This window comes from Silurus meridionalis, chromosome 18 (assembly GCF_014805685.1).
Source record: "Silurus meridionalis isolate SWU-2019-XX chromosome 18, ASM1480568v1, whole genome shotgun sequence".
Classification (NCBI taxonomy): Eukaryota; Metazoa; Chordata; class Actinopteri; order Siluriformes; family Siluridae; genus Silurus; species Silurus meridionalis.
This window is the reverse complement of record NC_060901.1, coordinates 23,481,344-23,495,785: the sequence shown is the minus strand read 5'-3', so window position 1 is coordinate 23,495,785 and position 14,442 is coordinate 23,481,344. Positions and strand designations below refer to the sequence as shown.

Below are 14,442 nucleotides of genomic sequence, written 5' to 3'. Positions count from 1 at the left end.
TGAAACCGGCAAAAACCCTGTCTAACACAAACCTTTGCCACAAAATTGAACACGTACAATAACTATTAAATTTAGACATTACATTTTTTCTTCATAAAGACACAAACCTGTTTCAGCTTCATGAAGATATTGTTTGCTTATGTTAGGGAGAAGAATCTCCTGCTATGGAGCTCCAACCCTTTTAAAAATCTTTGTGATGTATTGGAGCGGAATGAGCACAAATCTCTTCAAGCTCACCCCGAAATCTAGTGGAACATCTTCCCAGAGGAATGGAGGATATTATAAGAGTAAATGGGGACTAAATGTGGAATGGGATGTTCAGAAATACCAATCTTATGGTGAGGTGTCCATTAACATTTGTCCATGTAATATAATATGAGTAATATTACATTAGACTCCAGCTCAAATAGACATCCATTTCAACAAAGCCAGGTTTTATGGAAATGCACTTCAATTTTTTGAGGAAAAAATCCGCTGTGACTCTGCGACTCATCACTGCAGAAGAAAGTTCTGTTAGATGTTAAGCAGGACCCGAGAGCTGAGCTGGCGGGTCGATTCCCACAAAGCTCTTGTGATGAAGAGGGCTGCTAGGCACCGAGGTTACGGTTCCATGTCTGCCCCTGCCAGGCAACAGAGAGATGTGTAAAGCACTTGTCGCTCTCGCCCACGCCATCCCTCTCTTCCTCCCACTCTCTCTCATCCTTTTTTTTTTTTCTTTCCTAAGCACTCCTATCCTATACCTTCCTCCCATTATATTCAAGGGGCTCACAGAAAAAAGCAACAAGAAAGACAATAGACCCGGAGAAAAGAAACTCGGGGTTGGTTTGTATAGGCAGACTCTACCTGCTGTTCTCGAAAAATAAAAGCTCACATTATTTCCAAGTTGAACTCGCTGACCTGTGAATGTTTTTATCATGATTTATCTAATTAGAGATGCAGTATGGACAAATGTATTGGCACACCTGACTTTTCCAGCCATATTTGATTTGGATTAACACTAACTTGGAGGCTTTTCCCTTCGCTTGAACTTGGAGACCCGAACCTCCATAAAGGATATGCTTGACGTAGATTGGGCTGGAAGATCTTAAAAGCTCGGGCCTCAACCCTATTGAATACCTTTGGGGTGAATTGAAACAGCAGCCAAGGCCTTCTCACTTCCATCAAGTCCAAGTTTATTTCTATGCCGCTTTTCACAATGGACATAAGAATGAATGGGAATGAGGTTCATTTATCCTCGATGACTGTGGGGAAGAAAACCCCCTGGTGGTATGATGAAGAAACCTTGAGAGGAACCATACTCAAAAGGGGAACGTGACCTCATTCGGGTGATGGAGACTAAATGTGAAATGAGATGTTTAAAAAAAACTGAGAGTCGCATAGAATACAGATTAACATGGCAGAGGTAGAGCTGTAACGTCCTACACATGTTGTGAATGGCGTCCGTTAGAAGTCACAAGACACTTAAGTAAATTGATGATTTGCTGTCTGTCTGAACCAACGAAATAAAAGTGAACTCTCTGCACCATATTGAATTGAAGAGCATCAGATTTTTTTTCATTCCACCTTATTACATTGAATCGCATTGTGTTTAATCGAATGGAAATCGGATCGTAATGGGGTGTATGGCATCAGTAGCTGCTTCTTTATCTTTATATTTATCTTTAATGTATCGTTAGCTATGCATTTTATATCATGGCTGGTCTGGTCTAGTTATACTGTACTTTATGCTATAAAACACTTCACGACTCAAAGAGTAAAAGGATATCCAACCACGTTTTGCTTTTATCGCTCGTTTCCCAGCCCTGGACTGTGAATAGCCGCAGTCCCTCTGCTGCACGGCCCTGAATACATAAAGCTTGGTAGCTTGGGATCCATTGCTGTATCTCCAAGCAGCGTATTCGCCCCGAGCTCCTTTCACCATAGGAACAAAGCGAACGCATAGAGAAACCAATTTTGGGTTCTATTTGTTCCAGCATCCTGGAATGATTTGTATAGTTTTTCAGGCGCAGGCAAGCAAGCTTTTATTTATGGGATTTAGAAGGTACAGCCGAGGCTCAGAGTCTCACTTGTAGAAATGGAGAGGGACAAAAAAAATAAGTCAGAGAAGATGGAGTTGAAGAGACAAGCGTTTTTTTTTTATTTTTTATTTGTCTGATTTCACAATTTGGTATTTTCAAAGAAGTTCAAATTTTGTTTTTTTTTGCAAAGGATTACATCTTCAAATGGACCACAATGAGAAAGGACCCCATTATTTACGTGGTAGACATGAGCTTGTCCATGATATGGATTTTTCTTTACCGTGGACACGTTATATAGTCATGAATTCTAATTTGACATTTCTATTGTTTTGTTTAATTTGGAGTCTAGCAACTATAGTTTGCGAATTTGTGAAAGACATTTCGAAGAGCACCAGAAGGAATTGGTTTAAAAAAGAAGCTGTCATTTGGGGAAACTGGTTCGGGTTCATAATAATCAGCATTGACCAACAAACAAAGGTGGAAACACCAGGAACGTGAGCAATCAGTAAAGTCTTCATTCGCTGCCGGTGCTTTTTATGACAAGACGAGCAAAAATAAAATAAAAAAAATAGAAAGACAAGCTGATTCAAGCTCTGGAGACGAGATATAAGATCCCCAGCTGTAAATATTTTAGCCAAACCCCAGGCAGTCTTACCTCATGAACACTTAAATATTCCCCCCATTGTTCAATAAAAATATTTGCAATATCATGCTTACTTGAAAACTATTTATTTATTTATTTATTTTATATTTTACCTAGCCTTTTTTTAATATATATATATATATATATATATATATATATATATATATATATATATATATATATATATATATATTTTTTTTTTTATGTGCAACTGGAACCTTTTGTCACCAAAAATAATTCCTTATACAGTACAGACCAAAAGTTTGGACACACCTTCTCATTCAAAGAGTTTTCTTTATTTTCATGACTATGAAAATTGTAGATTCACACTGAAGGCATCAAAACTATGAATTAACACGTGGAATTATATATGGAATTATATACATAAAAAAGTGTGAAACAACTGAAATATGTCATCTCGATTGGGTTCAGGTCTGGTGACTGTGGAGGCCAGGTCATCTGGCGCAGCACCCCATCACTCTCCTTCTTGGTCAAATAGCCCTTGATGCCTTCAGTGTGAATCTACAATTTTCATAGTCATGAAAATAAAGAAAACTCTTTGAATGAGAAGGTGTGTCCAAACTTTTGGTCTGTACTGTGTGTATATATATATATAGATATATCTGGACAGTGGAAAATATCACGGTATGAACTTTAGGTCATATCGCCCACCTTTAATGGTGCCTGAGGCGCAGAATTTTTTTTTCCCCTCCCTCAACTACCACAAAGCTGCAACTCTTGGGCACTTGAGCAGAGCCCTAAACCTTTATCTGCTTTAAATATGATTTGCTTCCAAATAAGAAAATGTACAAGCTCTTAAAAACTTAAAAGTATCCATTATGTTTGACCAGAATCCAAATTTACTTGTATAGCTACAACCACCGAGCATCGTTGCTCCACAAGCTTCTTTCTGTTCACGAATACCATCATGTTTGTGATGAATATATCGCAATATACAAGTGGGAGTGCGCAAAGACCTTCAGTCTGTACTGCGTTTTATTTTCCACCTGGGAAGATGCCTACGTTCAGCAGCAAAAAAAGTGTGAAGAATTGAGTCCTGTATTGCACGTCGGATTCCGTACGACCAGGCAGGAGAGTGTTAAACACGTCATCCCTGGCAGAAAACCCTGGCAAACCCTGCCAGAGATGAAGACGGATAGAGAAACCGCCACTGAAATACTAAGGCAACTTGTTGTCCAAGAGAGAAGCGAGACTCTGCGGTTCAAACAGAAGGTCAGGAGTCGAAGGATCAAAGGCTGTTTGACCGTTATTAAAATCGAGAGCCAATTAAATCGGACCCGCACCCCCCTATGCGAGGGGATTGTTCTTCAGCTTTGTTTAATTAAGGCAAAAGGCTTTATATCCGCTTCCTTCGGGAAATCGCTAATAACCGTACGGATCAGCGGTTGGCCAACGAAATCAAAGTCCGTTCTTGATCAAGTTTTTAATGTTTGCGTAAATTCAATTCCAGCTAAAGCAAGGATCCAGATGTTTAATTTGCAACAGTCATTATTCTTCTCAAGGTCTACCTCATTTCATTTAGCCGAGTGTATGCTTCATTTTTTTTAATTAACAGGATTGTGCTATGAATGTGTCTTTGCCAATCAGGAACGTAACGTTTTTCTTCAGCAAATAGACTGGGGCAACAAGAAGGAACAGCCGTATGTGAACATGCTTTCAATGTGAATATGGGTGAAGAATCAATATCTAATCCTGTAGGGTATTTGCTCATAACCCAGACAATTCTAAGACACTTTTGTCTCTCATAGTGGCCCATAGAAAATGATTTGGGTCCGAACTGTCAAGTCATCTCGAAGATCATGCACCTGAGGTACCAGTGGCCAGTGTTCCTGTCTTTTCTTTCTACTCTGGTCTGTTTGGTTTGTCCAGGTATCCTGATCAGAGGCCACTCTGTGGGATTTCGCATCAACGGCCTAGGGGTTCCATGAGATTATGGACCAACACGGGGATCTTTAAGGATGAAACTGTACTGAAATGAATGCCACCGAGAGAGGAACGTGGTTTGTTTTTGAGTCTGGTTCCTCTCAAGTTTTTTTCTTCACGCCATCTCAGGGAGTCGCCACTGGCTCACTCATTAGGAACAAACATATTCATTCTTTTATAACCGTGTAAAGCTGCTTTGAGACAATATTAATTGGTAAACGAGCTCTACAAATAAAAGGATTGAATCGCATTGAAGATGGCCCATAACGATCACAACCAGAGCTTTTGCTGGTTTAGGGCTACATATAGAGTTGCGGAGCTCGAAGCAACTTATATAAGCGCACTTATATAAAAGGTTGCACTGACGATGTCGTGTTCTACATACATTCAGTCCTGAAAAAAAAATCCACGGATTGCCATATATAGCTTGAACACCTTGAAAAGTACAAATCGAATGGAAAAACTTGCAGCACAGTCAGACATCTGAAAGAACGATATGATGTTCAACATTTACAGGTTGTTGGGTTATTTTTTTTAGCCGTTTTAGTCGTGTGTGGGGTTTTTTTGCGGGGGGTTTTCAAGACCCAGGTACTTCACTTAGCTGTGGGTCGGGCTAGGTTGTAGATCTGAAGCCTTAGTATTGATTAGCTTGTGTAATGCGATCCATAATAGATGAGGGAAATATCGATCATTACATATTTATTTGTCCGAAACGCTAAAAGAGGGTCCGCAGGAGAAATCGCTGATGTTCGATGCAGGCCTAATGCAGATGAGACGTGCGTCCTCAGGGGTTAACCGGAGGGGGTTAGATTTAAGGACGGCTCTCGAAGGCTAGCGATCGGAATATTCGGATTGGCGGGAGTGGTGTTTATCGGTGGTTTGTCGATAGTCGATGCTGAAAGGTATAATGACCATATAAGGAAAACGGACATCAAAATCCAACCATTTGAAGGGTTGTTTTCTGAAAATCTGATGAAAGAATTGGCAGCATCTAATACAGGGTTGCAGTATCAGATCTGACTATAGAGTGGGGAAAAAAAAGACCTGCATCAACCTTCCTCAGGGCCACTGTCTCATTGATGGGTTATATTTGGAGCGTTATGTCAATACATGCTCCTGTTGACACGGCAAACGTTATCAGCTTTAGGCGAACAACGTTTCCTAAAGATCTGGAAACATTATCCAGTTGGGGTTTTTTTTTGTCTCCGCTTGATGTGATTGGATTACCTTTTATTTTCAGAAAAAGGAAAACTAGACCAAGAGGTGGCCCCTGTTCGAAAAGTTTATTTCGGCATTTCCACACGTTTAAATCCAGGCTAAGCACCAGAGTCAACCTAAAGCAACATGTCTCCTAACATGGCTGACTCAGCCGTGGGTTTGAACCTTTTGTCGGTGCTCTTTTATCATTTTTTTGGGGGGGGGGGCCAGACCAAAGTCTCTCTGATTGAAATCCTAATCTTAACCTTAAGCCAGTAATTCTCCAAGCGCCGAATTGTTCATGCTGCCTCCAGCTGTGAGCTTGCTCTGTATTTAGGATGTCAGATGATCCCCCGAAGCCTCTCATTGCCTCTGCGGGGTCTCGCTGAGATTAACCAAACCTCCAGACGCACTCCGGAAGCACGTCCTGACAATCTATGTGTAATGGACTGGAAGGGGTTGGTTGTGTGGCTTGAAGCGAAACCCAGGCTACATAACTGTTTTTTTTTTTTTTTTCTGTTGTGTTCCTTTCATTTGGGAGACATTGTCCTGACTGGAAAAGGTTCCACATGTAACCTCTAGTCCCCTTCTCCTTCACAGCTGCAGCCATGCTTGTTTTTGAAATCACTTGCATTTGTGTCAGAGGATGAAGAAAAAAACGCAGCAATCGGCTACTGATTGAACCAAAAACCTAATTTATTACTCAAATCAGTTCGGATTATTTAATTTTGGACCGCCGATATTTTTTTTCCTACAGTTGCTTCTTACAAGAATGAATGGAAAAAAATGTACACCGTTGCCAAATCTAGAAATAATCCTTTGGATTATTCCAACGGATTCTTTGTCATAGCAAAATTTGATGTTATTTGATTATAATATGAATATTTACTTTAAATATTTACCAGCATGGATTATTATTATTATTATTCAAATTTTTTTTGTGTCTTGCCTGTTTGTTTTAGACGATGAAAAACCAGCAGCAGTCAATACTGAATAGTGCTGGATTTCTTGGTTTTTCCTCCAGTTAGAGATCTCCATCTTACAAGAATAAAAGAAAAAAACCCTACGTTGCCAGATCTTGAAATAATCCACTTTAGGATAATTTCATCTGCGTCTCCGATATTGAAGTCTTCAGTTTTGCAGTTAGAGATAAAGCTGTCTTTTGACACTAGAGGTCCTTTGTGGACATTACATGGTGGTGTAATGGGAATAAAACACACTTCGGTCAGTTTTTCCGGGTGGTTACGGTAATTTTGTGTCTCTGAGTCGTTACTTATTATCCCACAATTTAAAAATCAATCTCCAAAGTGCTTTTTGCAGTATAAGGCTGATGTGTATTTGGTGTCTTTTGGTGGTGTGTGTGTGTGTGTGTGTGTGTGTGTGTGTGTGTGTGTGTGTGTGTGTGTGTGTGTAACTCTCTCTCTCTCTCTCTCTCTCTCTCACACTCTGTCTGTACAGGTTGATCCCTCAGACGGTGGGTCTGCTCTTTGTCGGCAGCTACGAAATGCCCTTCGCTCAGATGAAGGTGAGACCTGCGCAACATGTTTTACATTAGCGCCTAAGGGGTTTGGGGAATTTTCGGAACCTGTTACAAAAGGGATTGTTACATCTGGGTTTTTTTTTTTTTTCCTGTATGATTCACAGAATCGTTGTCCAGCCAAAAGTTAACGCTGTGATGTGATGTGTATCTTGTCCATTAGGATCAAAGGCTCTCAGTATTATTCTTACATTCAGCAGCTTTGTTCAGTTAGCTACAGGGGGGCTGTTGGGGGCATTAGGGGGTGTCAGGGGAAGTGAGGCTTTGGGGAAAATGGGCTTTGATTTTAATCTTGTGTGTGGTGGGAGAATTGACAGGGTTTGCAATGCCCCCTAGGCCTCAAAGCATAGATGAGGTTAAAAAATATCTGATGCTTCCATGGTTCAACCTTCAAGGGTGTTGGTAACTCACCATTCATCAGGTACAAACATCCAACAGTGTAGATTATTTACTGTTTCATCATCGTGGATTTTTATGGTTGACTCGTGACCAATATGCAGCTTAAAATAAAGATGTTACCGATTTCTCTTTTTTTAAATATTGTACCTTATACACTGTAAGAACCTGTATGTATATATACTGAGGAGGCCTGGAGATCTTCCACTCCAACTCATGTGAAGCATATCTTCATAGAGCAGCATAAAATGGCACATCATTGTTAATCATTTCTTTTATGTAATGCCAGCTGTACATCTTTAACATTCTCACTTTTACTTCATAAGTAAGAAACCAGAACGCACAAAGGACTGAAGAATTTCCCAAGAAAGCTCCAGCTTTCCCTCAGAGTGACAATGGAATGTTCCACTAAAAAAAAACAAAAAAAACCAGAAAAAATATTTAAACAAACAAACACGAAGCGTTCTTTGTTCCTAAATTGTTGATATAAAAAAAACAGTGGAATATCGTACGTATTTTCTTTTTTTACGTATTTGCGTAAATCTCATTTTGATGAATGAGAGTTGAAGTGTCCTTCTGGCTCTCAGCCTCAACGCAGAGCTTTTCCACAATAGAAGTGACCAGATATCAGACAAGGAGGTGTTCCTCTGGCAGTCCGTCACCCAAAAACGTACCCGTGCCACGGCAGCCACGCGGTGGTGACGCACAAGAACGAAATCTTTCTGAAACAGAGCAGCTTGAGAAAGTTCTTTGTAATCCTTTTGCGTGCGTCACGTGCGAACCGGTCCGCGATCTCCTCGGCCTCGGAGCGGCCGCTCATCCGAGGCATTATTTCGAAAGCTGGGCCGGGGTTAAGTATTAATCTCATTTTAATCATGCATGAAACGGCTAAACAATTTATCAGTCAATTAAAGGAGACCATAAATAGACGCTCTATCTGCAGTATTCAAATCGATAGGGTTTGTAACTCGCTGCCTCCATGATTTCAATTTGGGTTTTTTTTTATGCAGCATAACACTGGAAGGTCTATTATTGTAGGACGAATACACCCTGAACACTTCAGAATCAGTAATCGGTTCCAGCTGTTGGTGACTCTCAAAAGTTCAGACATAACACTGTACGTTTAGCTTAGACTATACGAGACAAAACAGACGTGACAATATAAACAATGTTAAATAGAACACCATATATAGTATATTAACGTAGCATTTCCCTACAGTGGTAACGCCAATTAGTTGTAACTCTGCAAGTCTTCAGTCTTTCTTTTAGCTCTTTATCTGTTCATCCTGCTCATAGCTTTTTGCTAATCACTCTCGTCATCTGGCTAACTAGCCAAGCTGAGACACCCCAGGCATCCTCACCTCACCTACATCACTACCTGACTTGACTAACACCCTTGTAGTTGAGACCCAAACTTGTTCCAGGACTCCATGAAGATATGCTATTAAACGTCTTGGAGCGGAAGAACTTCTGCTCAACCCTATCGAAGACCTTTGGGATAAACTGGAACGATACCCTTGTAGCTAATCCCCATAAAATCTAGTGGAACATCTTCCCAGAAGAGTGGAGGTTATTATAAGAACAAATGGGCACTAAATGCGGAATGGATGAACCTTTTGTTTATTCAAACCATTAGCAAAAAAAGCGCAAGTTCCAATTAGGTAGTATGATCAGTATTAGCCAATTAGCCAGTAAGTTTTTCCCACTTATAATCATTTGCCTGCTAAATATATTTCACAGCCATGTCAGTTTTCATAAATCTCCATAAATACATCAATAAAGTGATTTATTTTTATATTTCTTTCATGGAAAAAAGGAGCCGAGTTCCACAGCCTGGGATATGGTTCTGGATTTCCCTCAACACTGTCCTTTGTTTGTGAAGTACCTTTTTTGCTTCAGCAGACCTAAGCTAATCAGCGAGCCGGCCCAATGGACGAATAGAAGGGGGAAAAAACGAGACGAAACACACTCTCGCGCTAGACAAAACCGCTTTGCCGTGAACCATTTACGAGCATCACGGCGCTATAAACCGCACGACTGTTAGCTTTTGTGTGGGTCAAGGTTTTTCTTTGATTGCCGGGTCTGTCGCCACGGCAATCGCCCAGCCTTTGTCCTGTGTATAGTCCAGTGAAACGAGGGTCAGCTTCGATAAGACGATAAGGTTTGTTACATGGTGTTTATGTGAAAACAAAATCAAATGTGGCCTCTTTTGTTTATGAACATTATTACAAAAAAATCGTCAAACTCAAGCAGGAAACCGTGATGCCCCTCGGGTGTTTCAATGCAACCCCATATTTTCTTCTCTACCTCTTTCTTTCTCTTACCGATTTATTTATTAAAGTGGCCTGCCCGGGGGTTGGGGACCACTGCACTACAGAATACTCTGGATGGGGCATGCATCTCCAGGCTTAGCCTAAGGAAAAGAAAGAGAAAAAGACTATAAGGGGTTATGGAAATATCCGTGTTCCTCGTAAGAGCCAGCGTGGAGGTGTTCTGAGTCAGTTCCGCCTCTCCGAGTCATATTTTATCAGCTGAACTTTTACATCCACGAGCAGCGCTTGCGAAATGTATATGCATCGCCTGCAGAATACCAAGCTCGCTTCGTGCACTACTCCCACTGCCGCGTTAGACGTGCTGGTTCCTTTAGCTGTTACTGGAAAGCAGCCACCTCACCATCAAGCGGTGTGGGAGACGATCACGTTCAGGGTGCACCAGTAGCCGGTCTGGAAAAACCCATCGTGAAATACATGACATTCGACTATACAGTGTAGGCCACAAGTGTTTATAAACCAAGGATGAAGATATTGAGTCGTTCTTGGGGTGTTGTTCCAGTTCATCCCAAATGTGTTCAACAGCTCAATAGCAGGAGATCTTTCACACCAACCCATTGCAAAGTATATCTTCATGGAGCTGTTCGTCAAAAAACATGGCACAGGTAGATGATATTTAGAGGTTTCCTACACTTATGATGTAAAATCAAAGTCCATGTAGAGCCCCAAAGGTTATGGTGGCATGGGTTTTATGGTGTATGAATGGATTTTTATCTCATCATTAAGGAGATTACAGTGAAGTATGCAGAGTTTTAGCGCCATCTGTTTCCAACAACGTGAAGGCTGCGTGAGAAAAAGAGGACAAGAACACAAACTGTTGTTTTGTAGAGAGAAAAGTTGGCGAATTAGGTCCGTATTCCTCCACGTTGTCCGATGTGACGCTCAGTTTTGGAAGCGCGATCGGAGAAAAAAAGGAATGATGCGAGCAAATTGGCCGGAGATACCCAAATATCCACGTTCCAGACTGCAGCAATAATGAAGCGGATTTGCTTGGATCCAGGCACCAAGTGTTTCCAAAATGGCTTCCAGGATCTCACGGCTACACCTGGACACGAAAGCATGGCCTGGACTCGTACCAGAAAGGAGCTGTCGTGTCGCGGTCAGAACGCAGATCGCTAATTCGGTGCTCAATCGTAGATCTTGCTATACATTTGCTATATTTGGAGCTCCTCGACTCGCTCAAGTGCGTGTATCTGTGCATGTGATCACATTCTCATTAGTAAACGTGCCATCAGGGTGCGTGTTCTTTTCTCTGTACTAAAGCGTCCACTCAACCTCATTAATGACCGCACATATGCCCCTCACGGTCGGAGTGCACAGGCTTTTACTTAGACAGCATGCTGTTGAGCTCGGCACAGCAGTGTTTCCTTCCAGAGCCGCCTTCTCTTCTAGTGTCCCACTGTTTCAAAGAGCGAATCCCCCTCTCTCTCACTCTCTCTCTCTCTTTTTCTTTCTTTCTTTCTTTCTTTCTTTCTTTCTTTCTTTCTCACTCTCTCTCTTTTTCTCACGCTTAACATTTAACATCACATTTTTAACCCTTATTGCACTACATGCACTATCTGGCAAAAGTATTGGGACATCCGAATTTCCATCCCATATATCATACTGTATATGTCCTTTAAACTGAACAGTGTGTGGTTTTTAAACAGTGTCGAATTCTTTATTCTGATTGGTTGATTACTCTTCTATAGCAGAAGCTCTAATTGCAGGTTTATAGAGATTTGTATTCTGTAAGTTGACCAGCATTTCAGCATTGTTGGAAGAAGGATCCAGTGATTTATCAGTGATTGATAACGATTCGATTCGTTCGTTTTGAAAGAGTTGTTTAATGTGACTCAGAAGAACGATTCGTCTTTTTGCAGCGCTGCTTTGTGCGTAACGCTCGTCTTCGCTCTTCCTCTGCAGGTGACGAAGGACCTGAAACAGTACGATAACAAGATCATCGAGTGCACATTCAAAAATAACACGTGGGTCTTCATGCGGCAGAGGATAGACAAGAGCTTCCCCAATTCCTATGACACGGCGATGGGTGAGTGGCCGCACCACACCAGCTTTGTGTCTTGCAGATATCCAGTCGGATTCAAGTTTTTTTTATTTGTCAATGCCACCATATGTGCAGACATACAGAGGAATCGAAATCGTCAATGCGGTATAGAAAGGGTGATTGTAAGAGCACATATGTCTGAAGAGTGCTGTTAATGTTCAGCATCATGATGGAGGAAAAACAGTCATTTATACTAATTAGCCACTCTGCACAACCGTGATGAGCAGAAAAGCACCTGGACATTTAGAAAACAAAGTTTCCTTTAGATACTAAAGTAATTCCTAATTTTGTTCCAGGAGTATGCTCTTAAGTCCAACAAAGTGAGGTTTATACACCGGTAAATCTAATATTTTTACTCTTACAGTACCTTAAAATAGTAGTACAGTAACGTACAAGCGCTGTCATAGAGTGAACAGATAGGAAGAGAGTTACTGAGTGGGGGAGGGATAGTTTGGTGGGATATGGTGGAGCTGAAGGATCGTCAGCAATAATGAGATGAAGGGCAGGGTTTGTTCAAAATGCGAAGGTTTGCGTGTGTGTGTATTTATATAAAAAACTACATTACTACACTACACTATATATATATATATGTTGTATATGTTGTGTATTATTTTACTATATAGTATCCTGTATGTCTAATAGATTAGGAATCGAAGAATATAAATGTAATATTTTTGAATTTTTTCATGCAAGTAATTTTTTTTTTATTTAAATATCCCTAAATCAAGAACATTTTCAACAATTAGAAATGAACAAAAAAATGGCATTAGATTTGACATCAAATGTCAAATTAACAAAACAAAAACAAAAAAAGGCTCTGCTAAAAAAATAAAATTACGCATATTGGATTATTACCTATATAGACTGCATAAGCCCCGCCCACAACCGTTCTCAAACTGATGTAACATAATGTTTCTGCAGGTCTGCAATCAGAGATAAAAAAAAAATTAAATAAAAATAGTTTTTAGTTTCCCTTCGATTTTCTTTTCCGTGCGTCCACGAAGAAATGGGACTTGTTTTTCCGCAGTTTGGTTCCGTATCAAAAGTATTAGAAGAAATTCGTGTATTAATAATAACAGTCCTTTTTATCTTTTTCGAATTCTCAAGATATTAAAAAGGAAGCTGTTTTTTTTGTTTTATTGATTTAAACAAAAACATCTGCAATTATATATAATTAACAGAATGTGGATCGTTATCTATCCATAATAAAAAAAAAAAACTATAGAAACGTGAGATAAATCTTGTTCTGGTCAGTGTATTAATACTGTGATTAATAAGGCTCACAAGTCGGAGGTTTCCTCGTGTCAAAAGCTTTTTTTTTTTTATTTTCTTAGAAACTTAAAGATATGCCAACCATCTGGGCTTCCAAAATTTCTGCCCTTTTTTTTCCCCCACTTTTTTTTTTTAATTCTTCAGCAGCATCTGGTGTCTTTCGTTTCTCATTTTCACTCAGCCGGTGGTCGAGTCGTTAGAGCTATAGACATTAACAGCGAAGTAGTGCTAATACAGGATCTCGAAGAAGAAGAAGATGAAGAAGAAGAAGTGTTTGCTGGAAATGTGCCCGGACTTGACCAGGAAACGGCTTTTCTTCACGCGTACGCTAACGTCTAATCTCTTCCCGATTCCTTCCTTACAGCTGTGTGTAGCAGCATCCAGTTTCCAGTCAAAAAGGAAAACCTGCTCGAGTTCTTGGACCGATGCGCCCAAAGCCGCAAGCACCACTCTGATCCGGACGCTCAGCTCATGCCCCCTCCTCCTCCCAAAAGACCCAATCATGGCTTACAGTAACTTTTTGTTTTTATTTTTATTTTTTGGGGTTTTTTTGTTTGGTTTTTTTTGCATCATGAAGTTGTTCTAGTGTAGCATTTTTTTTTTTTTTTTTTTTTTTTAATCTATGTGTTTGGAACTATGGCTCTTTCTACACCCTGATTATGAGACTTTTTCTGAGATGCACAGTGACATTTCACGGCTTTATCCTTCCCACTCAGACAGCTACATTTCTTTAAAATCTTGTCGTCTGGGCGTTCAGAGCTGAGGTCTTGTTAAAAAAAAAAAAAATTATGATAAAAAAAAATTTAATAAATGTTACATTGACATCTGTTTACCTCTTTCTGTATTTATTTGAATGAATTTTACCCCCTTTTTTAATTTTTTTGGTTTACTGAATTGCTGTACTGAGGTTCAGTGCTTCTATCCGGACATCTGGATGCTCGATTTGAGTTTATTTTGTGTATTTATCACCCACAGATACCAGCAATCACGTTCCGCAACGTGCTGTATTAAGCGTTCTAAATTAAACAGGGAACCAGAAGCCGGTTTCTTTGTCAGGTTGA

The 14,442-nt window shown here is 40.2% G+C and overlaps 1 protein-coding gene across 2 annotated transcripts in view; it reads left to right on the top strand.

The window, feature by feature from the left end:
• Nucleotides 1–14,205, top strand: part of rngtt (RNA guanylyltransferase and 5'-phosphatase) — a 116,570-nt gene extending 102,365 nt beyond the window's left edge. Inside the window, exons 14-16 of one of the 2 annotated variants that reach the window (XM_046873258.1) lie at nt 7,261–7,327; nt 11,971–12,094; nt 13,746–14,205. In XM_046873258.1, coding sequence (XP_046729214.1) covers nt 7,261–7,327; nt 11,971–12,094; nt 13,746–13,897 — 343 coding nt within the window. In that variant the 3' untranslated portion in view covers nt 13,898–14,205. Of the gene's footprint in view, nt 1–146; nt 889–7,260; nt 7,328–11,970; nt 12,095–13,745 lie in introns of those variants that run through there. The other variant, XM_046873259.1, reaches the window with a different exon arrangement.
• The last annotated feature ends 237 nt before the right edge of the window (nt 14,206–14,442 follow it).